Source organism: Centrocercus urophasianus, unplaced genomic scaffold (genome assembly GCF_019232065.1).
Source record: "Centrocercus urophasianus isolate 14NV4802_14NV808 unplaced genomic scaffold, USGS_Curo_1.0 seq_25, whole genome shotgun sequence".
NCBI classification, from domain to species: Eukaryota; Metazoa; Chordata; class Aves; order Galliformes; family Phasianidae; genus Centrocercus; species Centrocercus urophasianus.
Window position 1 is genome coordinate 10,064,164 of NW_024884811.1, and position 27,225 is coordinate 10,091,388.

General features: G+C 39.0%; 1 protein-coding gene across 1 annotated transcript; it reads right to left on the minus strand.

Annotated features, from left to right (window-relative positions):
- Positions 1 to 512: 512 nt before the first annotated feature.
- DDX4 (DEAD-box helicase 4) lies at positions 513 to 26,660 on the minus strand. Its single transcript, XM_042825834.1, has 17 exons — positions 26,577 to 26,660; positions 25,088 to 25,214; positions 23,652 to 23,720; positions 20,571 to 20,645; positions 18,952 to 19,038; positions 18,252 to 18,335; positions 15,384 to 15,425; positions 14,055 to 14,197; positions 13,230 to 13,382; positions 11,874 to 12,028; positions 9,306 to 9,435; positions 8,103 to 8,269; positions 4,907 to 5,052; positions 4,077 to 4,176; positions 2,900 to 3,170; positions 2,665 to 2,745; positions 513 to 593 (listed from the first exon to the last, which is right to left on the minus strand). The coding sequence occupies exons 1-17, from the start codon at positions 26,658 to 26,660 to the stop codon at positions 513 to 515; spliced, it is 1,995 nt and encodes a 664-aa protein (XP_042681768.1).
- Between the last annotated feature and the right edge of the window lie 565 nt (positions 26,661 to 27,225).

Genomic DNA, 27,225 nt, shown 5'->3' on the forward strand with positions numbered 1-27,225 from the left:
CCTGCTGCTAGCAAATCAACAAAGCCCAAATTTCTGGACTGAAAGTTGTAATGGATACACAAATCCTCAAGAATTGTCAAGAAAAGGAGTCCCACTGTCCAGGACATTAAATACATACACTGCTTCCAAGCTGCATTTTAAATGAATTTTAATAACAAAGTATTAAGTTCCAGTGACATGCCATTTTCCACTTGCAAGCAAAACAGGGATGACAACTCATTTATAGCAACACATTATTTATAGCAACATACAAGCGTCAGCAAACACCTACTGAATGAAACATTTAACACTTAGTATCAGGCTTCTTTTTTTCCTGAAAAAGGCTTTTGCCTTCCTAAATTGAGTGAGAATCAACAATAGGTTTCTTTTTCATTGTTGAAAGCTTCATCATGAGATACAAGGTAGCTTGTAAACACAAAGCATTTCATAAAGCTTAACAGTAAGTAAACATTAACTGCAACAGTTAACTTAAACCAAAACAGAATACAACAGAGTTTACTACTAAATCTGCATTACTCCCATGACTTAAATGTTCTTTGAGAATATGACATCCTCATTTCTCCTGGGTTCATTCTGCTGCTGCCTGCAGTGTTCTAGGAAAGAAAATGGGTACTAGTTTAGAATCATTAACAGTATCAAGCTTTTAACAATAAAAGCTGCTAAAAAACAACTGGCATTCATAACCCTCAATACTATCTGAACACTAACTTTTAAAACAAGGAAGGAGCTTTCCATTACTGCTTTTCAGACTCCAGTCTAAAATAGCATGCTTTCATCAACCTCAGTTTTTATCAGATATGCGAGCAATCTTTCCCAAAATTCAAATCTCAGCTTTTTTTCCCCTACCCCACACAAATTGGTTCATATAATGTCAAGAAAAAACCTTCTCCTCTTTCTTAACAATGACTGTCTGCACTCTCTTCCCAATAAAGTCCTCTTCCATTGGAAAAGCCTAGTCAGCTACGAGACTGTTCAAAAACTGCCAGATAAAAACCTCCAGACTGCAGTTCCAAATAGTCACTTTATTATCAAATGGCCTTTTCACGCATTCCATTTCAAAGAGAAAGTGAATACAAATGAAGATGTTCTCCTTATTCCCCAGGATAAAGAACATCAGCATGTCCTTAGCAATGCCTGAGTTCCTACTAAAGCCTCCTCCAAATGACACAGTTATATCAGCACCATAACAAAATAACAGATATCGGTCTTTGTCATGACTAGTAAAGCAATGGGAAAAAAAAACAGGATTACTAGTTTATTTCAAAGAAAAAATGCTGATAGGAATGTGCTGTTTCTTGGAATCACTGTTTTCAGGAGGGCTCATAAAGCAGGCATTAGAATTTGAAGATCTCCAACTCCAGAGTTCATGAACTGCATACATATGATTAATAGGGCAGCATCCTCAAACCATAACAAACAGCAAACATCTTCCCTCTGAAACTTCACTATTCATGAGTGGAGGGAATAAAAATTTCAGATTTTGTAATTCAGATATTGCAAGGGACATGAAAGACTGATTCAGACCTAGAAATCAGAAGTTTCGTGAAGTACTGGGACAATCCACAAAGGTTGATGTGTATTCAGAAGCCAATTAGAGAAACTGATGAGTTTTGTCTATGGAAGCAATCTAAACAAATTAAGTGTGCTTGAATGCAATTACATATACATATTACATATTAATATTGTTAATTTGCATATTACACACAAATATACATATATAAATATAAATATACAGTGTATATAAATATACACTGAGGCTTCAAGCATGAGAAAGTAGTAAGATGTTTCAGTGTCCCAAAGAAGACCCAGAGGGAAAAAAAAAAAAATCATTCAGATCTGATTAAGGAATTAAACAGGCATGTGGATACACCCAAAGGAACACATTGTCACAGCTACGGAAGGCAAAAATATGAAACATGAAAGGAATATCTCAACTTGAACTCCAACTTCAGACACCATATGAACACAGAATGAGTAATTATTTCTCATGATGTTTCTAACAGTGTATCAACAATTGGAATGCAACTGAGATGTAATAAAATTTCTCATGAAAACAACAGATCAAGGAACAGATTTTGTTAATGCCAAAATTAAAGTAGTAAGTAATTGAACTAGCAAGAATTATCAAACACCAATTTTCAAAAAAATTCAAGCATGCACAGAACAGCAGATTTGACAGCTATGCTACTTAGACTGTCTCATTTACTCAGGTTATATTTTCATATCTGGTAACAGCCATGTTAAGAAACCAGAAGATTCCTCACCACAAACACTATAACAAATTTTGACATGAATCAGATTAGGACACTTATGTAGCTGCGATTATCTTAAGTTGTCAGCCAAATCAGCTATTCAGTGAAACACATAAGTGGTAGAGAATTTTTTGGAACTATAGCCTTTGTGCATATTTGCACAAACCTATTCTTTCAGAGTCATTTTTGATACTGCAGATAAAGACTAATGCATCTAGCAAGGCTACAGTGCAAACAAACTTTAGACAAGTTATCCAAATTGAGTTTCAGAAACATTAAGAATTTTTAAGATGCACAGCTAAGATAAGGGACTCAGGTCCAGAAGTTTCAGCAATATGTACTTTGGATATATGCTGCTGACCACACTTTTATAATGACACAGAATTCCAGTAGCAAAGACTTCTAGACTTACCCTATGGGCACCAAGTGATGCGACAACACTTGTTCCTCCAACAGCCATTTCCTCCAACCAAACTGGAACTTCCTGATGAGCCTACGTAATTAGAAAAGGGAATTTATAAACTTTGACTCTTTTGCCAATTCATATTAAGAGTTACATAACCACAATAAAGTTATAATTCCTGCTTAGTACACTAATGTTAGAACCTTAGAAAAAGAAATGTTCAGCACTAAGATTTGAAACCTACTTCTGAAAGCACTTTAAGTAGAGATTGTACAAGATGGCCATCTGACTGATCATCAAAGAATGAAACAGCTTTGCCAGTGTTTCCACAACGACCGGTTCGTCCAATTCGATGTACATAATCTTCAATGGTGTTGGGGAGATCAAAATTAATAACATGTTGAACATTTTCAATGTCCAGGCCTCTCGCTGCAACCGAAGTTGCCACAAGAATTTGACATTTTCCAGAACGGAAATCGTGAAGAGCTATCTCTCTCTCTCTCTGCTCCCTGTCTCTGTCAAGAAAACAATTAGAAAATCTCTGAAATTTGCAGTAATAAGATGCAAGTTAAGAGGTTCACAGACAGAAGCAGTTCTTAAAGAAAAAAAAAAAAAAAAAAATCACCCTCACACTCCCCATTTAGGTTTTCAGAATTTGTAATGTATTAGCAATAAGACTTATCTATTTTAAATTGAAACTCCAGAGGAATTGCATTTTTTCAGAAAATAGTATGTATTAGGACTACTTCAACAAGTGTATCTACGGTCTGCTTCAAGGTGAAATGATCTCAAGGCTAAGCATAGAAAGGTAAACAGGGAAGGAAGGGTGCTAAGGCAAAGGAAATAAGTTCAGGGAAGAAAGAACAAAAGGATACACAACACTAATGATCAGACTGCAAGAGAAAAATCTTTTTACACCAATCTCTATAAAAGTACAGTTTAGGAAGTCCATGATCACATCAAAGAGGCAGAAACAACAGCATCAGAAAACTCTATGTGAATAACTTGACTTACTGCTTTGGGGAATTGATAATATAGACAGGAAGATCCACAACTCCCACTTCAATTCATAAACACAATCTCATGTCTTTCTATTGTTTATATCTATGTTTATATCAATATCTACGTCTATTTGTTTATGTTATTTGTGTTACAACAGCAGCTTCTACTGAACTTCCTTGTTTAGCAGCACATGTAAGACTTCCCATTCTTACAGAGTATCTGAAATGTCTCAATCATGAAGATCTATACTCAAACGAAGTGATACAACTCACCATCAGAAATGCTACATTTTCAACAAGATAGAGCTTCTGAGGATTATAAGGAAAATTAAACCAATAAAAGCCAATTTCAAGAAAGGTTTCTTGAGATTATTACTACTGATCTAATAAACACTTCAATAATTTTCACTTAATACTCACCCATGAATGCTGGTGGATGGTAAATTCTCTTGACAAAGAAAGGCTGCAAGGTAATCTGCTTTTTTCTTTGTGTCCACAAACACCATGGTTCGTTCACCACCTAAGTTAAAAAGGATACAGATCTACTGGAGTTTGAAATCTGATGCAAATCCACTATTTACAGCTGCAGTTAAGAACATCTAATCCAAGAACTGGTTTCAAATTAAGTCTTTATGGCATGATTTCAACTCCTTTTGCCTGTTCTGAACAAATTCAATTTCTAAATCAAAACAGAAACCCAGGTCAATAGTCACACATTATATTTTTCTCCTCATTAAAAGGGATGAAAGATGAATTTTGCTCTGTGTTAAGTCCCAGTGTGTTGCCTCTTCCTAGAGCATATAGCTAGGCATGGGACACCATTCTGAGTTCTGAAAAGCAAGGTATACACATCAAATTCATTTATAGTTCTGAGCATTAGAAGATATGAAACAGAGCATAATCAGAAAAATTCCAGTCTCTGGAAAAAAAAAAATACGGGCCCAAAGGTTTGCTTACATTTAATAAGCCAACCCTCTGGTGAATATCATCAAGTGCTAAAGCAGTTAGTAACTGTCTATGCAAAGAAACTAACCACCTAGGAAGTTTAATTGCCATTACTCAAAGGTGAGACTTTGACAAGTACCCATAACACAAACTTCTCTAAAACCTACGACTCCCTGGGAAATGCTTCAAGCTTCAATCAGTCTTGTATGCAACAGAATGCAGTCATGGTTTGATCAACAGCAAGAGCATAAGTTTAAAAGTAAGCGATTCTCTCTCTGCTGGAAGACAATTATAAGAAAAGTTACCTGTGCTCTGTAGAATTTCTATCAGTTTATCCCTCTTGGATAACCGGGGAACCTGAAGAATGCTTTGCTGAACATCACTGCAGGCTCCACAGGTATTTCCAATAACAAGAAATATATAGTCAGTTTTCAAAAATTCACCAGCCAGCCTTGAAGAGAAACAAACACTATTAATACTATTCATATGGCTTATTTTTGCTTTAAGATCAAGTAACCATCACAACAGTTACATATATAATTTCTTAGCTGGCAGAGAACGCAATGCTACACACACTTTTTCTTTCAAAAAAAGGCTGGGAAGATTTTATTTGTTCCTAAACAGTCGTACAAAAAATGATCACAAGGCCCACAACTTTTCAAAATACAAATACTGCATTTCTCAGTCAACTCAAACTGTTCTACATAAATGCCTGAAACATGTTCCTGACATATGCTCACAGAACCATTTATGGAGCACTATTTCATCACCATCTGAAAGGAACAAGGGAGAATCCCACACAACCCAGAACTCAAAGTTAGTCATCGAAGAAACAATTCTTTTTTGACTGTTCAACAACAACAACAACAACAACAAAAAAGCTTAAAAACATAGCTTATCCCACTGCATTTATTTATGAGGCCCCATAGGTGAAATTCAGCTTCTGTTCTGGTCTCAGATCTTTACCTGAGAGATCAAATTTGGCAAAATCAGTATTGCCAACAAACGCCCCATAGTAGTTGAGAATTTTTACTAAATTGTGTTAACCTATAAGCGCGCTTCATATCCAGTGTAAGCAATGTACACAAGAATTCATATCACAAACAAGTTAACATTTAACTGAAACTGGCAGCCTCAATTCGACTTTAGACTCCTAAAAAAAGTCAAGCTTTAAAGATGTTGAAGGCCTGACTTAAAGACTTGAATCTCACACCTAATTTTAAGTGGTTTAAATGCGGTATACAGTTTCTCATAGCAAATATAGAGGTTATTACAGATTAACATCTGTTTCATCTTATGATCTGAAAGGTAATTGAATTCTCAGAGAAGCAGTTCTAAATTGCAAGGAAATGCTAAGTTCAAGGTCTCTGAAAAATGTCCATTAAATAAAAACCTGGAAGGGAAAGAAGACATCTTCCACTTTAATGGAGGATATAAACCCAAAAGTCGCTGAGCAAAACTTCTCACGTCAGCTAGGAAAACCATGACTCTCAACTCTTCTACCACAGCAGAGGTAAGATCAAAGGTCACAGCTAAGACCCAAGTTCAAGAACAAAACAGTATGTTTAAACTAAGCCTGGAGAGAAGTGCAGGAGAGCCTGAAATGAACAAAGCCAAAGAAAGCACCATGTTCTATGCTATTAGAAGTGCTTTTTTGACACAGAACAAGCTTTTCTGACATCATCAGCTTTTCTCACTTCAGAATATGAAAAAAGAAATCAACTCCCAAAAAAAAGAAAAAAAGCTTTCTACTTCTCTAAAGTGAGAATATTACTTTTAGGCATTTTAATTTCAAAAGGCTTTAAGAACATTATGACACACTTCTGAACTGTGATTTGCGGACTCATATCAAGTCTTCTAATAGCACTTGGACATTCATATAAGACTGACAGTAGCAAGGTAAACTTTTTCCATCAAGAGGAAGCAATCAGTATACATCTCACATATTTTGAATTGAAGGCAATTTCCCTTGTGATGCTGATAGTTACAGTATTCTCAACTAATTCTCCAATACATATAAAAAATGCATAGCAAGGACATTAGCCCTAAAACTGAAAGGCAATCTAGAAAACCAGAGATCAGTGTTTCTCTCTAAATCCCAAAACCTTAGCCAATTATAACATATTCCTGACCTTAAATGGAAGTCTTTTTCCAGTATATAATGGAAAGTGAGATCATTCATGCCTGAACAGTAAACACAGAAGGAACGTGAACCACGCTCATCAACAATATTACCTGAATGTTTGATTTACAGCTGCAGAAACAAGGCCAGTATTAGTTCACTACAGGACTTTCTTTCAATATAAACAACTCCACAAGAGGTTTGATTGAGGAACCAAAGCTACACCAGTCAACATAAGACTGTTTGAAGTGACTTCAATCCTACTTCACAAAATGCAGGCCGTCTCACCAAAAGCTGCATTAACTGATCACGTGGTAGAAGACAGTCCATCCCCCTCATAGTGAGAACACCCAACTACCAGAGAGACTTTTCTCCTCACTTACAAAAAATATCCTTTCTTATTCTGACTTTTCAGCAAAGTCCTCAGGATCTGACCCACTGAGGTAACAATGTATCACCCCAACGAACCGATCTGTTCCTATGCTATCAAACTGTAATTTGCTTACTAGTTGGTTTTTTTTTGAAGTCAAAATGTCACAACAGTATCACTAACAAAATCCACCACAATTATGCCAACAGTTCAAACTGAAGTTTATACTCTTCTGATTTAAGACAGGATGTTTAGATGCCAGCCTCTTTAAAAGCGGAAATACTGGAAAATATTCATCCGCCTACAGGGAACAGGATGCTTTGTTCTGTTACTGCCAGGTTCAGCAACATCATTTCCATTTGTTAAAACTTGTTTCTTGCTGGAAAATAAAATTACCTGTATTGAGTGGCAGGGATGTAAGATGCATCTAAAACCCAGTAGTGGAAGTTTCAGAACTACTGAAACCAAAACTGCACTCATATTCGTGAAGAAGAATGCTATAAGAGCAAGGCTGGTGGTGAAAAATAGTTAAGCTGTCTGTTTAAATTATGCCTCAACACCTAAGACTACAGTAAGTAGACCTAGGTCTACATCTACAGTAAGTGCTAAGACTACAGCACCAGTGCTGCTTGATAAAGAGCAAGATCACTGCTTTAAAGCTCAAAAGCGTGGAGCAGCACAGGCAAACAAAAAAAAAAAACCAAGGGCCCTGTGAGGACTTCTGCAAACGTGGAATTCAAGAGCTTTCAAACTTTACAGAATTCTCACTAAGAATCTCCTGAGAAAAGTATGCAGATGAAGGACAAATTGCTTAAGTTATACATGTATATGTGTAGATTTGCTACTGAGAAAAAAAAAGGCAAGTTTAGCAAGGAATATTAACAGTGTAGCTTTTCAGTCTATTCTAGCAAGTTTGTAAGACTAAGAAAAATGAGTATCCTTAACCCTTCAGATTTCTAGATTCATATAGGCGTACCTTCAGATACACTTCCATCATTGTTTAGCTCACCTTTGAACTTCTGCAGGAAAAGTGGCACTAAACATTAATGTTTGACGTCTGTCTTTAGATGGCATGTCTGGATAAGAAATCAGCTTCTTCATATCTAATCCAAAACCCATATCAAGCATGCGATCTGCTTCATCTAGTACCAAATATTTCACTTCCACCAAACTGATCTGTAAATATTTCAATGAAAGAGAAACTGCATTGTTCCACTGACAGTAGTCAAAATCCATTTTCTTTGTAGTTTAAGTAAATTGACAAATAAAAGCCCAGGTTCTTCTCAGGCATTATATCTTATTTGCACCTTGCACCTTTCTAACACCGTTAATCTGCACCAATTGTAATCATGTGCTGAAATCAAAATGCTTCAGAACTTAGTTCCACAATGCCAATAAAGACGGAGCCTACTGTAGGTCAACTGTTACTCAGCACAACTGCACAACTGGTTTGAAATCACGTCCAAGTTTTAGAAAGATTTTCTCATATAATCCTAACACTATCTCAAAAACTGCTTGGTCTTTAAAAAGTACCTGTCAGAAAGCATGTGAAGGATAACACTGTAAGTACGTACTGCTGATGAAGACTGTGACTAGAAGCCCAACTACCAAAAAGCCAATCTTCAGTTTATTACCAACAAAGTATTTCTGCAAAACTTATTTGTCCAGCACAACATTGCTGAGACACCATTCCAATACATAGCAATTTCAATTTGAATTTATAATGTCTAGAAAAATAAAAACTTTAATATTACATCTGGAATTTATTACATTTTGAATAAATTAGCATTGAAAAGTTCAAAGAATTAATGTTAGCACAATCCCACACATAAAAGCTATTGCAGCAAAGAGAATAGGACATAAAGAGAAAATGTGTTATGGGATTTTCTGTGAAAGCTAAGACAAAACATTCCATTTATTTAACTGTAAAATTAAATTGCCAAGAACATTACAGCCAATTTGATCTAAAAATGGTATTCTCAGTGTGACCCATAAGGACTGAAAAGACTGGACGCACCACAATTTCAAAAACATCATGGTATTCAGCAACTCCAAGAAAAGCTCACGTGCATTTCAAGGGCATGTTCAAAGGCAGCATACTGACTGGTCTTCATGGCTTCATTTTTGCTTCTAATAAATTTGAATAATGAACACCAGTATGTATAAGGCTAAAAGGGCTTAAGAAAATTCAGACTAAGTTTTAGAAGCTTACCTTCCCTTTTTCAATAATGTCTAGAAGCCTTCCAGGAGTGGCACATAATATATTACAGCCTTGCATTATCTGACGTATTGAATGACCTGTTTGTGTGCCTCCATAGATCACAACAGGCCTTATACAGGTCCTGTTGTACAGAAAAAAAATGGATTAATTATCTAATAAGGTAAGCTGTATCATTACATGAAAATACGTATATAATATATGCAAATAATATATTTATATAATATGCAAATATTAAATTGTCAAATTTATCACAAACCAATTTGAGTGCTTTAATTCCTTTATATCATATAATAGTGTGTGTATAACAAATAACAGAATCCAAGGCCACAATTCCCATCACTGTAAGGCTCAAGGCTCCCATTCAGACTACATATTAGAGGGCGCACAGCAAAGAACAGGAAGGAACATCATCTCAAATGCATTCTTCCCCCTCCCTTCAATTGAAGTACAACACAGCAGTAAGAACTGAAAGTGTTATACTCAGATCCCTTTATATTGAAGGCTCAGCAGCAAAAAAGAGAAGTCGGAAAATACAGTACTACAGCTTCACACACCAAAGGGACAGTGCAGCACATTTATAAGGGGAAATTTTTGAAAAGCAAAGAATGTTTTAAGCACTCAAGCATTAAGCTGCAAATGTGCTCTGACACTGAAACAATTTACAGAATGGCCAGAGTTGGAAGGGCCCCCAAGGATCATCTATCTCCAACCCTCATGCCACATGCAGGGCCACCAACCTCTCCATTTAATACTAGATCAGGCTGCCCAGGGCCCTATCCAACCTGCCCTTGACCTCCAGGGATGGGGCATCCACAACCTCTCTGGGCAGCCTGTTCCAGCACCTCACCATTCTCTCTGTACTTCCCCCTGACATCCCAACCTCAATCTTCCCTCCTCAGCTTAAAACCATTTCCCCTTGTCCTGTTGTTATCTACAATTTCAAAGAGTTGATTCCCCTCCTACTGGTAGGCTCCCTTTAGGAACTGAAATACTGCAATGATGTCACTCCGCAGCCAGCGACATCTCCAGGCAGTAACATTACTCCAGGCTGAACAAGCCCAGCTCCCTCAGCATGTTTTTGTAGGGGAGGTGCTCCAGTTCCCTGATTATCATCATGGCTCTCCTCTGGAACCTCTCCAACAGCTTCCTGTCTTTCTTGTATTCGGGGCTCCAGACCTGGACACAGTACTCCAGATGAGGCCTCACAAGAGCAGAGTAGAGGGGGACAATCACCCCCCTGCCCCTGCTGGCCACCCCTCTTCTGATGGAGCCCAGGATACCATTTGCTGAGCTGCAGAGCACACTGCTGGCTCATGTGAAGGTTATCATCCATCAGGACCCCCAGGTCCTCCTCCACAGGGCTGCTCTCAAGTACTGCTCCTTCCAGTCTGCATGGATGCCTGGGATTCCTCCGGCCCAAGTGCAAAACTCTGCACTTTGCTGTGTTGAACCTCATCAGGTTCACCCGGGCCCACCTTTCCAGCCCGTTGAGGTCCCTCTGAATGGCATGCCTTCCTTCCACTGTCAACCACACCACTCAGCTTGGTGTCATCCCAAACTTGCTGAGGGTGCACTCGATTCCATCACTGATGAAGATGTTAAAGAGCACCGGTCCCAAGACAGACCCCTGGAGGACGCCGCTCGTTACCGGCCCCCACCTGGACATGGAGCCATCGATGACCATCCTTTGTCTGCGGCCTCCCAGCCAATTTCTTACCCATTGAGTGGTCCACTTATCAAATCCACATCCCTCCAATTTGGAGATAAGAATGTAGTGGCCTTGCTCAAGTCCAGGTAAGTGACATTGGTTGCCTTTCCCTTGTCATCACTCCACCATATAAGGCCACCAGACTGGTTAGGCATGAGTTAGTACATGAATTTAGCACTCTCCCAACTGAGATTTTTGGTTCCATCTACCAAGTGAAGCTAAATCAGATCCTCTGTATAAAAAGCACATAAATTAACAAGAACTACCTTACGCAGCCTTCTGTTAAAAGCTTCTACATGCATACAGAAAGCATTTTCATATTTGAATTTTAACTCTTCATTCCTTAAGATATTAATTTAGCTTCATAAATAACAAGGTTCAAACAGATAAAACTAAGCTAAACTAATTTAAGGCCATTACCTCTTATGCTATTGCTATTCACCTATCTATTGCTATTGCTAGCCACCTGGAAAAGCTCCACCAGAGGCCAAGCTCCACCTCACCACACCCTCCTTTCAGGTAGTTGTAGAGGGCAATAAGGTAGCTCCTGAGCCTTCTCTTCTCCAGACTCAGTCTCAGTTCCCTCAATGACTTCTCTTAAGACTTACACTCCAGAACCCTCACCAGCTTTGTTGGTGAGCATTCTTTGGACATGCTCCAGGACCTCAATGTCCTTCTGATATAGTTAAAAATACATCCAAATATAAAATACATTAAATATATAAAACCCAATATAGTAATCAACTTGCTAACCAGCATTACCACAGTTATTTGATTGACACAGAAAATTTTGGGAGTTTGTGGAGAAAGAATTATTTCTGACTAAGTGAAAAGCAAGTACAGAAGCTTACCCGTACACAAACTTCCTTGCTTCTAAGAAGATCTGATTTATGAGTTCTCTAGTTGGCGCAACAATAATGCATTGTGGTTCTTGCTGCTTTTGGAAGACACTTGCAGTTATGCCATCTTTCATCATCTGGTCCACAATTGGTAGAAGAAAAGCTGCCTAAAACAAGCATTGATATGTTGTTTGGACTTAAAGCATTGATTGGTCATGCTAAAGCTGTGTATCAATCTTAAAGATAGAATGATACAGCATACCGCAAACTTCAGGAAAAACACTGCAAAAGGATTGAGCTCAACACATCACAGGTGGTCAAAACTTCTTCCCTGCTTAAAAAGCATGAAAACATTTCTCTCATCCTTAAGATTCCAATACTGCAGGAACACCACCACACACTACCTTATTCCTGAGTTCTGCACATCATCCTGACACAGGGTACAAATTAAGCACCCTAGGATCAAATACTGTCTTAAGACACATACTTAGAAGCTTTCTATGATCATCAGCAGATCTGTAAGTTAATAACATGTTATCAGTCTCTGGATTACTACAACAGCAGACCAGTTTGAGTCATCTGTATCAGTACTCTTGCTTCCAAATAAGTCTATTTACACCCAAAATATAAGCTTTGTAGCCTCTCAAAAAAGCACTGAGTATTTGTAACTTAAGGTTTTTGCACATTTCAGCTTCTCCCTTCCACAAACAGAAGACGCATTTTTCAAAACAGTAACTAACAACATATATATCAAAGCTGGAATTCCACACAACGCTAAAATTCAAAATACTATGTTTAATAGCCAGATATACAGAGCTAAAATTCAAAACACTATGTTTAATAGCCAGATATACAGAGCTGTCTGTGGTTAGATTTGTATACATTAAACAGTTAAACAAGTTGAGACAACTGTCAGCTTCTTAACTCTAGTTTCTTTATCATTATAATGAACCAGTTAAAACTAAGCCTGGTGCAAATCAGATTTGGTCACACTGAGGACAGCAAACAAGGACAACATACTATAGAAATCCAGCATAAGTTTAAAAAATAAAAAAAGTCCCTCTCAACATACTGCTATCTTCCTAATAAACAGTTTCCACAATGGCCTACACATCTGCTTCAGTTTTTGTATGTTGTCAATGACTGGTCTAGTAATTAGTTTAGTGAAGTACTCAATAAATTAAACTGAGAATGACTCTTTTCTTTTCTATGCTTAATGATACACTTGTCAAATAGTTTGTCTTGTACTGAAATGAGCAAAATAAGCATTTTTTTGTTAGTAAGTATTTTTTTTAAGTCCAAGGCATCCACCTAAAACTTCAAAGACATGAATGCACAATATGAACGAATGCTACAGAAAACGCTTACTGTTTTTCCTGATCCTGTCTGGGCACACGACATTAAATCCCGCCCTGCCTGTATAACAGGAATGCTGTACTTCTGCACTGGAGTAAGTTTTGAATATCCAGTTTTAGATATATTCTTCCTTAAAGTCTGAGAGAAGTTAGCTTCTTCAAAAGCCTGCAAGAGGAAAATAAAACAATGTACTGTACGGTACACAACCACGCATGTTTAAAAAATGAGATACTTACTGTATCTGTACAGTAGTACACAGACATTAAGAAAAACAACTCTGAAGATGGGCCTCACTGGTAAACTAGATACCAAAGTTCCTAACAGTAGAAGCCTCAAAGTATTCCCCAAGCTACTCACGGTCTTCAAGTATTGTTGTCTGTACAGCAGTGAAGGACTTCAACTGGTCTTACTAACACACAGAAAACCAAATTGAAGCTATATACAACATCTGGATTCAAGCAGGAAATGTACACTGTGGTATACTACGAAGCTGGACCACAACTCCTCTGCTTTGTTTCCTGTACTAGATTTACTCTGCTAAAACCACTAGAGAGCTAAAGCAACATCCGTATCCAGGAGCAAAAAGCACCGTACAGAGAAAATACACTCAAACACACTATCGCTTCCCATATCACCTGCCCCCCACTCTCTTCTCCTACCTCCCCTCCCTCTGCCCTTGTCCCTCCTCCTAGAAGGAAGATGACCCTTTCCCTTTCTTTAGAAAAGCTAGCCACCTTGTGTTATGTGGAAGCAAAATTGCATATTACTTTTTAAACATAAACAAACAGAAAAACCACAGAATCACACTCAATACTTGAGAATAAAATGTTCACTGACCAGTAATGGTGTTGGAGGGTCAAGTCCTGACATCTCAACAGCGCATTCATCATACTTGTCAAAATTAATTCCTGACTGGTAACATGCAAAGATGGACTGCTCATCATCAGGAGGCGGAGGGGGCACGTAGGTCACCTTTGGACCTTAAGAACACAAGAATAAACCGCGTAAAGAAAATTAAGACTGTTCTAAGTATCGCACTACTGAAGTCATTAATACTTTCCTTCACCTTATAGGAGACAAAGATACTTCATAAATGAATCCTACTAAAACTTAGCTTTATACTGCAAGACCCAAAACTCGCCTGCAGATAAAACAAGACTTTTGTAAAGCCATTTTATAGTGCATGCTCACATTTGCTCAGGAATCTTACTTCGAACAGATACTAACAAAAAGTATATTAGTTCCTACACAACTACTACAAAAATTTGTGATACTGTAAATTGTCTCTACCTTCCAGCAATGAAATTATTAATATTAAAAATATAATTCATTTGTCCCTGGTAGTTCATTTATACTTCAGCATTCTGTAAGGGTCCTTTCAAGCTAATAAACTCAGATGTAAAAATGAATTATTTCATGTTCACTAAAAGTTTTGCAACAGAAGAGTTTTCCACACAAACCTCAAATAAGGAACAATTATAAACCAAAATTATTCACACAAAATTAAGGTATTCATTATTTATCCTTTTGCATTTCAGAACTACAAAAAGCCAAATAATGCCAAATTCTCCTGCAAACAGAATCAAGATAAACAAACATCCTGATAGGCTGATATATTCAGTACATGCTAGGAAGTTGTTATCCATTAAACATTTCAACATGATTTCTTGCACATAGAAATAATGATATTCTATTTACCAATCTTAACTCAGTAAAACACATCAAGTCTGTCTTCTGTACATAGCACTACAAAACTGACATCTTAAATGAATAACCTACTGCTTCCCTAGCATTTTTCTGTAACTGTAATCACCACTTACATGTGCTAGCCAATTAATTTCTAATAGCTGCGTCTCAGGTACACAACAATTACCAGCAGAAAGAAGAGAAAATCATTCCAAAGAGGAATTCCACAGCAGTTCATTCCAAACCTAATCACATTTATTAAGCTGAGAACAATGACAATATTGCTCCGAAATCTAAAGATGAACACATTTTAAGCAGAGTTAACAGGACATGCTTAACAATTCACATTACACAGTTCAAAGAGTTATAAATTTACACAAATCACTACCTTCTGTTTTATGAACTGAATTGCAGTAATCTTAAGAAATTGCTGAGTCAAAAGCAAATTAAAATTGACATGTTACTTATGAAGCTGCTTACCTCTTCCAGAATCAATTTCTTCATTGCGACCTTTGTGAACTTCTGCTAAATGAAGCAGTCCAAAGTTAGCTTGTTTTAGAAGAAAGAACTCCTAAGAGAACTTTTAAATAAGGACCTCAATGAAAAAAGTACCCAAAAAACACTCTGAAAACCAAGCAGCACATTCTGGTATGATTGGCAGATTGAGTTTAAGTGAAGCATTGAAAATTTAATCATGAAAGTTTAAACATACAAAAAAAATGGTTTTCTTGAAATCTTGAAACATACTCTAGAATTTCTTTATCAAAATGGAAAGCACACCTGCATATTCTTCACTGATGACAGAACTGCGTTTAGCCAATGTATCTAAATGCTTATTTGCCACAACTTGAGCTTGCCATACTTAAAGTTTCGTTTCAAACACTGTTACTGTCTGAAACACACCACAGATGATTTTCATCTTGAAGGTGGATGCTTAACTCACTTAAATGAGCAGTCAAATCCACAAAAAAATGCTAGATTTATTTGCTAGTCATTTTTAATCTTCACATCCTGGTACAAATTTTCCTTTCAATTCCATAGATGACTTGATTTCACTCTGTAAAGTCTTTTTTAGCATTTTCCCCCAACTTAATCACCTTTCTTCAAAAAAGTGAATGACAACCCCATAATCATCATCCATACTTTTAAGGAACTCTTGGAATTGGCAATTATTCACTCCTTTAGACTTTATAAAATTCATGGCTTTGACGACAATTTGCATAACATTATCCTTTTCCAAAGTTTTTGCACATAGATTTTCCTAATGTCTGATGCAGTAATATTTCATCATGCATGTATTACCATAGAAACTGCATCATGTTCTATTACTTTATAAATTCCTCTTTTATTTTTATTTTTTAGCCAACCATCACCAGGGCATCATCAGTAGTGATTCCCTGGCAAAGGTTAAATAAAATCGCTTTAATGTATTGTATGAAGCAATAAAAAAACTCCAAGAGACCTAGTTGTATTTTTCAGTGACACCAAAGAAGCCATTTCTTCAGTAGTATTATATTCATTATTAATTTCTCTACGGAAATTACAAGTCAACCCATATTTGTAGCATCATTATTTTCATCTATCAACAAACCATAAAATGTGAGGTAGTGGCAGGGGGCACAGGTTGCAGTGAGAACCCAGCTGGGCCACACGTAGCTCAACAGTTGGGCACACCTGCTGAATTCTGCACAGCCCTTATGTTCTTTTAACTCAGAACTTACTAACATACCAGAATACCCAACTTCTGCTGCAGCAGGTGGTAGAATTTCTGAAGTTACAGAGGATTTGGAAAACAATAATTCATGTTTCTCACACACAATTACTTACACTGTACATGCTAAACTTCTATGGTTTCATCTCCTAAAGATTGTAAAATTGTACTAGTAACACTGTAATTAAACAAACTTCCCCCCAAAAAAGCCAGGGAAGAAACAGCAGCATGACTACTTATTGTGCAGCTTAGCTGCATTTTAAGAAACTGAACAGTGATATTATGAATGGAAAAAATGGACTTCTATCCTTAGTTCAACCAGCTAAGCAAGTTGATTAAACACTCAGGGACAATCTGTGTAAGCTGCAAGATTTTTTAATTTACAAGAAGCAAGCCCAAAAGGGATTGCTTCCCTACAAAGAGCTGCAGGTAATCTGTTTGAAAATGGTATGTCTACCTAATGGAAATTGCAGGAAAATATGTAATTAAGAATACTCAGAATGCTGCATGCCACATATTCCGAGGAACTTGTACTAAATGATTTTAGAAGACTTGATTCTCAGTTAGCATTCTGTACACAGCAAAGCAGCTGTTTCACTGTGATCTACTGACACTCAGCCCTCGCCTCCCCACACACACAGAGATAAGTGCTTGCAGATATTTTGTTAACATATGATAGAAAAGACAGCTGCTTCATTCCTATTTTTGCTACATGTATATGCCCTTCTTAATATTTTACATACTATACATGGATTTTCAAATTGGACGTAGAATGTATTTGAGGGATAAACACATCTCAGATGTCAGAGAATATATTTAGCCCATATGTGATCCTTTTAAGACAAGGGTTTGTCTTGGAAAATATTTCCTGACAAATTTTTGTGAACCAGAGTATTGATGGGGAAGAGGGGCTGGGCAGATAGATATTCTAATGCTGAAGGGGAAGAACCTAAACTTTTTTTTTTTTTTTTTTTTAAACACACAGTCTGGAAGGTCATTATCTACAGTCATTCTAGCAAAAGACAGAATGAACCTGAGAAAAATGGTAAGGACAATGAAGACATTTCATTATGTAGGAAATGAACATAGCGTAGCACGCATGGGAAAGATTTTGAGTAGCAAAGAAAACCTGTCTTTGGGACATGCCCGAGCCATCTGCTGAGAGTCAACAAAAAGGAAGGGTGAATAACCTGCTGGGGCACAAAGAAAACCCTCAAGTACATCACTAAGTTTAGAAATCTCCCCCTCCACCACCCTACTGTAAACCTCATGTGAACCTTGCCACTCTTGAAACTTCCACTAAGTTGCTGAATTTGACTGTAGTAAACTGCTGAACCACTACTTTAAATTGACCAACAATTAAGTGCTGATCAAGTGCTACTAAGAATCACACAACCTAACTTTGTGATTCATCATAAAAGTACTAATAATTCCTACATCAGTGCTAAATTAGTTGAGTAAAATTCTGATTCTGAACAGCATGAAAACAAGCCATCTAACTGTTGCAATAGGTCTTTAATTTCCAGTGGGGGAAAAACTAAACTAACATCATTTACCAAAGCTCTGACAGTACTGCTTTGCTACACATCAGAAATGAGAAAATCCAAGACACAAATCATGCTGTAATAACATCTCACCTGCAGAACCTCCAACTGCTCCTCTTACTCCTGGGGCAAAAGGGCTGCCACGCAAAGGACTGTTTCTTACCTCATTGTTAAAACCTGTAAGAAATACAAAGCATAGCAAGGTAGACACCTAAAATTATTTTTATAAAGCATTATGCCCAATGCTAGCATTACAGAACCACAGAAGGAACAGAGCTGGAAGGAACTCACAAGGATCAAATCCCCTGCCTCCACACAGGATTACCCAAAATTCCAATCCTTTGATTTGACTGTCAAATGCTCCTTGAACTCCAGCAGTTTTGTGCCATGACCACTGCCCTGGGGAGCCTGCTCCAGTGCCTCAGTACCCAACCTCTGACACAGAGCCTTTTCCTAACACCCAACCTGACCATCCCAACACAGCTCCATACTGTTCCATTGGGTCCTGCTGCTTTCACTGGTCAGCACCAGCACCTCCGCTTCCCCTTGTGAGGATAAATCCCTGATACTATTATGACAAAATCCACTATGCAATACCCCTAAGAGATTCTTCATAATTTTTACCTATTCTGTATTATTCCCAGTGATACGAACTTGCAAAGAAGGTACCCCAACACACCTGAAAAAATAAAGCTATTTCATAACTTTATACTTTTAGCTCTCAAAGAGCAGTCAAATCAAAAAGAATGACCTAAGGTACAGACCCACACAAACCAATCAATAAAAAACTTACACTTGCTTTGCCCAAAGATGCCAGGAACGCCTCTAAAACCTTGTTCTTGCACACCAGGATCATCTGTGGAGTTCCTCTCTTGAAAATCTGCATCATGACACACAACACTTTAGTTTGTCCAATTTTGCACCTACACATCAAGTGACCTTTATTTGATTATCCTGTGAAGTCCTTGCTTTACTTGTGTTTTTTATTGAAAATAACAAAGCTATATGATTTGCCCAAACATGAAAAATGATATATTTTTTTCCCCTAAAAAACACAAAGAAAGTCTACTGCCCTCTTGTATTGAATCCTACCAGAATGAAGGATTTGAATCTAACTTGAATCTAAGATCAAGTCTTCACTCTTTTGTTCAATCCACAGGAAAACTGGCCTACTCCATTCTCACGAGCAGAACTATCGTGAGATAGCACTGCAGTTTCTACCTGCTGCCTCACATTAGTATTCTATTTCCTCACATTCCTTCATGCTCACATTAACCCAGATTACCAATAAGCCTCACATTCACTGTGTGGACACAGTGTATTTCTGGCTTTTAGAAATCCAGTAGGAACAAAACACTTTACAGTTCATAGAAGTTAAACTAGACTGTGTCACGTAAAGCCCGCTTCTATTAGTGTAAGCCAGAACAAAAGTGAGAAACTTTCAGAAGTTTCTATCATGCCATTTTAATGTACTACACATCTATTACTATTTACCTGTTAATCTTTACAACTGAACATTTGTTCTGCCATTTTGCAGTGACTAAGATCATTATGCTGGTTTCAGTAGAGACAGTTTATTTTCTTCATAGTGTCTGGTATGACACTATGTCTTCGGGAGGAAAAATTCTCTGGTAACACACTGATTGATGTTTTAGTTATTGCTGAGCAGTGCTGCATAGAGACAAGGATATTTCAGCTTTTCAGCTTGTCCTGTTGTCTCACCAACCAGAGGACTCAAGAACAAGGAACTGGGACGGTCGGAACATGAACAGCTAACTTCAACTGGCCAAAGGGATATTACATATTACATGACATCATGTGAAAAACAAACAAAACTGAGAAGAGCTGGCCAGGGGAGCAGCTACTGCTCTGGGATTGGCTGGGCATTAGTCAGCAGGTGGTGATCAATCACACTGTGCATCTCTTTTGTACAAATATTTATGCATTACTATCCTTACTATTATTTCTCTCTTTGTCCTGTGTCTTAGTAATCAGTTTTAATCTCAACCTATGAATTCTACTTTTTTTTTTCTCCAATTCTCTTCTCCATCCCACTGGAGATGGGAGAGTGAGGGAAATTCTGTGGTGTTTAGCTGATCACATTCTGCTACGAGACCAAGTTCTCCTACAATGTCTGTAGCTCCTTCACCAATGCTTGGTGAACACTGACTCATAAATGGGCCATCATTTGATTCCAAAGGCAAAACAAAAATTGCATTTTGAAGGGGATAGGCTAAGTATAAACATTCTTAAGTATTACAGACCTCAAATACAGGTTTAGAGTTATTTTCACAAGTGTTAGTATTAGCCCTCAAGTCATAAACACTCTTCATGGATCTGATACAACGAAACTGAGTGTAGAAATAAGGAAAACAATTATCAAATAAAGAACAAAACACTGCAGGAAGTTACCTCTGCCTCCAGAACTCCTCCCTCTACCAAATCCAGTCACTGGTTGATCTTCTCTGTTCTGACGTAGAACAGAATCTACAGATAGGAAAATAAAACAACAATCAAAATCATTTTTGACCTTAGGGTAGTTGGCTGTTCTGTTTTGTTAAGTGAACTCCACGTTAAAATTACAGAATCATTCAGGATGAATAGGACCTCAGATCTTTGATCTAGTCTCCCACTCAGACAGAATCAACATCCAATTTTCACCATGGTGCTCAGAACTTTGTTCAGGCAGATCTTAAAAACCTCTCAGAATGGAGACAGAACAACCTCTCTAAAAACCTCTTCCAATGCTGGAATGCCCTCACAGAAATTACAAAAAGTCCAACAATCTTTTATTCTAACTTGTGTCTGTTTACCTTTTTCCTCATTTTGCATGTCAATAAAGAACCTAGATGCACATTCTCAATAATCTCATAGGCAAAGGAAGGCTGTTGAATGGCCAGCCCAAAGCCCTTCTGCTTCTGCTGCCTCCCTGATGCCCTGGTCAGGGACATTGCTAGGAAGCACCCTGGACTTGCATAGCCTTCTGGTTATTATCTGCTTCTAGTAGCTCAGGTTGGCAGCAACAAAATCGATGGGAGAAGCCCAAGGGCTGTCAAAAGGGACCTTAGGGTAGTTAGCTGAAGGAGTAGAACTCAGGTGGTGTTTTCCTCAACTCCTTTAGTAGCAGAAAAGAATACTGAGAAGAATAGGAAAACCAACATGATCAACATATGGCTAAGAGGCTCATGCCATCAAAGGATTTTTTTTTCCCCCCAGTTATGGAGTGGTTTACACAGCGTCAGGCCTGCTGACTAAAGACAGGGTTCACCTGTCTCAAAGGGGGAAAGGATTCTAGCCCAGGAGTTGGCAGGGCTTGTTAAGAGGGCTTTAAACTAAATATAAAGGGGGGAAGAAAATAAAACCAGGCTCACTACAGATAAGCCTGGGACAGTTGAGGGTGAGACCAATGGCCCAGCTAAAGTTCACCTACACTGCTGGTGATAAACTACTGAATGGCATGCTGCAATCAGAGTGGCTGTGTGCTACTGAGATCCTTCAGTTTGCTTTATGAGGTGCTCGGTACAAAACACATCTGAAACACTTCTAAACCAATGCACACACCATGAGAAATAAGCAAGAGCAGCAAGAAGGCTTGCCTCAGTCCAGAGCTATATCATCACTGCTGTACGTGAAACCAGCCCCGTGAATAGTGTGATGGATGGTAACACACTTTTCAGAAGAGTTGGGCAGAGCAGAACAGTGGCACTTTGTTGTGCAGAGGCTGGACTGTACGGAGCTGACACTTGTCAACAACTTGGTTGACAGCCTCTAGGTAAGGATTAAGGGGCATGAAAACAAAGGAGATGTCACTGGGGGAGTCTACCATAGACCACAAGGCCAGGACAATGGCACTGATTTACTACTCTTTAAGGAACCCAGAGAGACTTCAAGCTCAATTGCCTTTGTCTTTACGAAGCACTTAATTGACAAACTTAAACTGGAAACATCACACAGGTGATGTAAACAGATTCAGGAGATTCCTAAAACACCCTAATGAAAACTTGCTGGTACAGGCACAGGTACTATGGGAAAGGAAAGGAAAACAACAAAGAAAGTTGTCTTCCGAGATCTGTTCCTCATGAACAGAGAAAGCCTCATAGGTGAAGTGACAAATGGTAGTCATCTTGGCCATAGAGACCAGGAAGCATTCAAATAAAAATCTTTTGTGATAGCAGGAAAATGGCCACCAAAACCTCAACCCTGAATATAAGGAGGGAACTAGTTATTAATGTCCCCTGGGAAACGCCTTTTGAAGGCACTAGTGTGTCAGCACTGCCTACTCTAGGTAGCACCTCCTAAGTGCACAGGAACCAGGGAAATCCACAATGCAGAAATCAAGTAGGTGGGGCAGAAGGTCAGCTTATCAACAGGAATCTTCTTCTAAAGCTGAGGTAGAAAAAGAAACCACACAGCTGCTGGAAGCAAGGTCAAGCCACATGTGATGACTACAGGGATGACATTCACATTTGCAGGGAAAAAATTTGTACAGCCAAAGCTTTTAGAAGTTGAAGCTGGTCAATTCTGTGGTAAACAACAAAAAAGGGTTTTTTTAAAATACATTAACAACAAAAGGAGAACCACAGAGAACATTGGTTTCTTCTTGATGAGAATGGTCATCTCGCAACAAGACAACAGACAAAGCAAGAGACGTTTAGTGCCTTCTTTGCCACTGCCTTCAACACTGATTACAAACTCAGGGACCCCAGATGCCCCAAGTTGGAGGTCATGGTCCTCAGCCAACTACTTAGCCAAACCCAAACTTGTACAGGATTTGCTACTCCACCTGGATTCAGATAAGTTTATTGGGCCCAATGGGTTTCATCCCAGAGTATTCAGAGGGCTGGATAATGCCATCAAGAGAGATCTCTACATTGAGATCTCTCTCATTTTTTTCTCAAGGATCTTGAGAATCTGGAGTGATATCAGTCGACTGTATGTAATCTGGGCTCCCAAGAGGGGAAGGAAAACCCACAGCAAAAAAACTGCATTTCAAAGCTGGATCAAGTTGAGAAGCGGCTAGAGGATGCTTAGGTGACTGGTGCACAGTCACCTTTAATTCACAGTCTGTGAAATTAAGGTAAACCACAGCAATCAATTTCATTGTTTAACACCTACAGTAGCACATTAATGAAGGAAATAAGAAACAAAATTTATTCCAGTATTCAGCTAAATCCATATATAATAAAGCACATTAAAACTCAGCTGACAGCATGAACAAGGTCAGCACACTATACTGGCAAGTAAACTCCTGCTGAATTTGGAACAGTAAGAAACTACTACATGATGCAACAGGGTGCCCTTAAACAGCAACACCAGGGACACATACAGCTGCCTTCCAAAACAGAACAGCATCACTTCAGCAACAGTTTTGCTATCAACACACATCTCAGTATCTATTAAGGTACCAGTAATAAGGCTGCCAGTCCTAATGTTTTATCCAAAAGCAAGGCTTAATAATCCCCAAAACTACAAATTTTAACTGCACAATCCTACCTCTGCTCCCAGAATAACCTCCAATGTCACGCTGCATATGCAGATTCCTGCTAGGTCCTTCATTAGCACCTGGAAGATAAATAAACAAAGCTTTTGATATTGTCTCCCATAGCATTCTCACACACAAACCAATAAAATTCACCATACACAATTGGAAACTAAGGAGAACTTCTGGGCCCCAAAGGTTGCAATCAATAGCATAAACTCCAGCCGGAGATCAACCATAGAATACCCCAGAGTCTGTTAATGGAGCCAAAAGAGTTTACCATCTTCAATGAAGTCTTGGATCAAGGGACAGAGTGTACCCTCTGCAAGTCTGCACACTTTTTTTAAACATCAGCTGAAGTACAATATGTTAACCGTAAGTTAAAAGTTTTCAAAAGAGATAAAGGTTTATCCAGCCCTTTCAGGGGAGTTAACAAAAAACCATCAATACCTGTTCTCCGAATTCTCAGCTTCTAACAGTTCAAGTAACAGAACTGACTTCCGGGTCTTGCCCATCCTAATTTTCCAACATCTTGTAAATAAGTAATTAGGTAAAAAGAAAATATCTCCTTTTTACCTGCACACCGAGAGGTAGAATGACACATCAACTTGCCTTGTTCTAACTGCTCATTAAAAAATGAATCTAATCTGTGCTAAACATGACATGTTAAAATAGTTTAGGTTGCTCTTCCACAGATGTTTGAACTAAACATGAACTATTTATTTCAGACAATTTCACTTAAGTTAAAATACTCACATGCAGTTGCAGCAAAGATCATTCCTAAGAATAAAAACCAGCGAGAACTCCTTGTCTGCCCTATTCTACCTTCTGTCAGTTTTAAGCAAAATCTGTTTCCTTATCTGGCTATTGTACCATCACTCCAAGTGCTGGACAAACTGCTTCTAGCAACATCAGCATGGCCTATTATAACTAAAACGTCTGTTCAAGTTTAAAAAGGCATAATCTTCATGAAACTAAGAGTACTTTATGGAAACTTACAAAATGAAAATTACATCAATGCAAGGTCTTAATTTTTTTTTTTTTTTTTTTTTCCTTTTTGTTTGTTTGTTTTGTTTTTTAATGTTTCAACAGCATCCTGCAACTTTTTTTTATTTTCATTAAAATTGTCAGGAAGTTTAGGTCTGCTCAACACTGCACGTAGTATTTATTGATTTTCAACACTACTTGTCACAAGTAGTTGTGGAAATGATTACCCCGCTATCATCCATTCACTTCAAATTATACAATGTATTCATCACCAACAAACAAAGGAGTGAGGAATATAAGTCAAACTTACTCCTTATATTATTTGTACAATTTGTTGCTGCTTATCGCATGGGGGCACATGAAAACACTAAAGAACAAGAATAGTACCATGTTACATCTTCTAAACTTTTCAAGTCATCAGCTTCCCCAAATATCAGTAAAATCTTAAGTAGTTTTTGCATACCGAGTGAGCCTTTATTCTGACTAAAGCCAAAGAAGGGACTGTTTGGTCTGCCTGGGAAGCCAGACAAGGGGCTGCTTGGTCTGCTGGAGAAGCGGAGGGATGGGCTGTTTGGCGTGCCAGAGTTAGCCTACAGGGAAAAAAAGGGACATCACAATGTTACCTTCAGGCCAAGCAAAGTATATGTGAACTGAAGGTGCATTTAGTTGCTAAGTCTCCCATTTGAAATAAAGTGCCTTCTGTACCCATGCGCACAGTCTTTCAAATAGTTCTGTTCAAAGTTTCTTAAACTTCAATACACTGAAGTGCGTAATGTTCATACACAAATGTCACCGAAAGTTATATACAAACACTATGAAGACAAGATTATCTTGCCTCCTGTCAGACTTGTGGAAGCATCAACCTCACTTTGCTAACAAACATTTAAAGCTCATTAAAAACATTTGTTGCCCAAAGCAATAGTGCAATCTTCTACTGTATTTTTTTCCTCCAATTTAGGCTTAGAAAGGTTTCAGGCTATGAGTACAATGAATAAGTCTATTTCCATCAGCTTCACAACTGCATTCCTGTTCTTCCTCCACAGCATGCTTACAGATTATCCTTAAGTATTTTAAAGATGTCAGTCTCTGAATTTATTCAAAGATTCAGATACCCCACCCAAAGCAGTTCAGAATAGCACCTAATTTTCACATTGTACCACTATAAAATTTTATTTCCAGCAAAGCCCGGGTTTAAATTTCTCCTGCTTAATACAGGTTAGAGATGTATTACTAGGCCAAAGCACCAAGTGATAGGGGAACATCAAAAAGTTACCAACATTTTTACTTCCAGATCATGCTTTCTTTATTTTACTACAATTGAAATACTTTTCCTGTTATGGCTACCAACCATTACAGGAAACTAACCTCAAACCAACAAAATCATCATTCTGATACTACATGCTACTACTCCTCTTTTAGGCAACTGTACTTTTAGCTTGGCATCCATTTGGATAACCCATTTGTCTCTCCTCACCCCTCCATTCCTCAAAGCTCATTTGTAACACCTGTAAGACCAATGCCAATTATCAAACATTCCTAACAGGTCCTCCTGAAATTTACAGCAGTTTCTTCTGATATTCATTCATCCCACAAATAGTAAAATATTATTTAGCCGTCTTTCATTACACTCCTCTATCTCACCCTTTACCTCACACCAAAGCTTTTAGCTGCCATGTAATAAAACAGCAAGAGTGCATATGAGTCATTTAGGCTCAAGACCGTCATCTCCCCGTGCAGCCCACGCCAGGCTCTGACACCTCAGGCACAGCCGTTCCCTCCCGGTCAGCTCCGCGCCCTCGGCTCTCACTGCACAGCCCGGCACCTCCTTCTCCGCACACCGCAGCACTCGGGGAGCTCCAGGGAGCACAGAGGTGGCCCCTCGGCCTCCTCTTCCCCAGATTAGGCCAGCCAAGCGCCCCGCTCCCTGCCGCTCCGCCCTGGACACGACTCACAATCCACGCCTGCTCCTCAGAACGCCGCTGGGGAGCCGCCGCCGCCTCCTGCTCCAGAAGCTCCGTGTCCCAGTCCTCTTCCATAGCGAACGCCAGCAGCTCACCTGCAGGACCAGGAGCAGGTTAGCAGCACCCCTCACCAAGACGCCACTATCCCGACGGCTCTCGCGATGCGGACACGCCACGCACCCCTCCCCGGCACGCACTGCCCTTGCCCCTCACCCAGCTCCGCTGCGGTTCCGGTGCTCCGAGGCGCGCCGCACACCCCTACCCGAGCCCGCTGCTTTCACTCTCCGCGCCAAATAACATGGCGCTGTCTCCCGAGACGCCTTATATAGCCGCCACCGCGTGCCCCGGCCGTGCTTCGACCGCCAGCCAATGCGAGCGCGAATCGTCAGTCGGCGCATGCGCAGCAGCTGCCAGGACCGCCAGGGGCGCGTGGTGAGGGTGGGGTGAGAAGGTGCCGCTAGCGCTCCTAGTGGGCGGCTGCGGCCTGGGCGATACCGTTGGGCGGGAAGGAGGTGAGGCTGCGGGTGGTGCTTTTCCTGTCTCTGTTTCGGGGCACTTGGGGAGTGCGAGCAGAAGATGAAGATAGGCGGTGCGGGTCGGCTGTCCCAGGGCGTGTCTGTTCATTCTCTGTCCTGTAGGC

What these genes read in the sequence shown, in the direction of transcription:
- DDX4 (XM_042825834.1), bottom strand. Translation starts at nt 26,660, where the DNA reads ATGGAAGAGGACTGGGACACGGAGCTTCTGGAGCAGGAGGCGGCGGCG. An exon ending in AGCAGTTGGAGGTTCTGCAG is followed by an intron (nt 15,426 to 18,251) that starts GTGAGATGTTAT and finishes TTCATTTAGCAG; the next exon opens with AAGTTCACAAAGGTCGCAAT. An exon ending in CCATCCACCAGCATTCATGG is followed by an intron (nt 3,171 to 4,076) that starts GTGAGTATTAAG and finishes TTTTCTTGACAG; the next exon opens with AGACAGGGAGCAGAGAGAGA.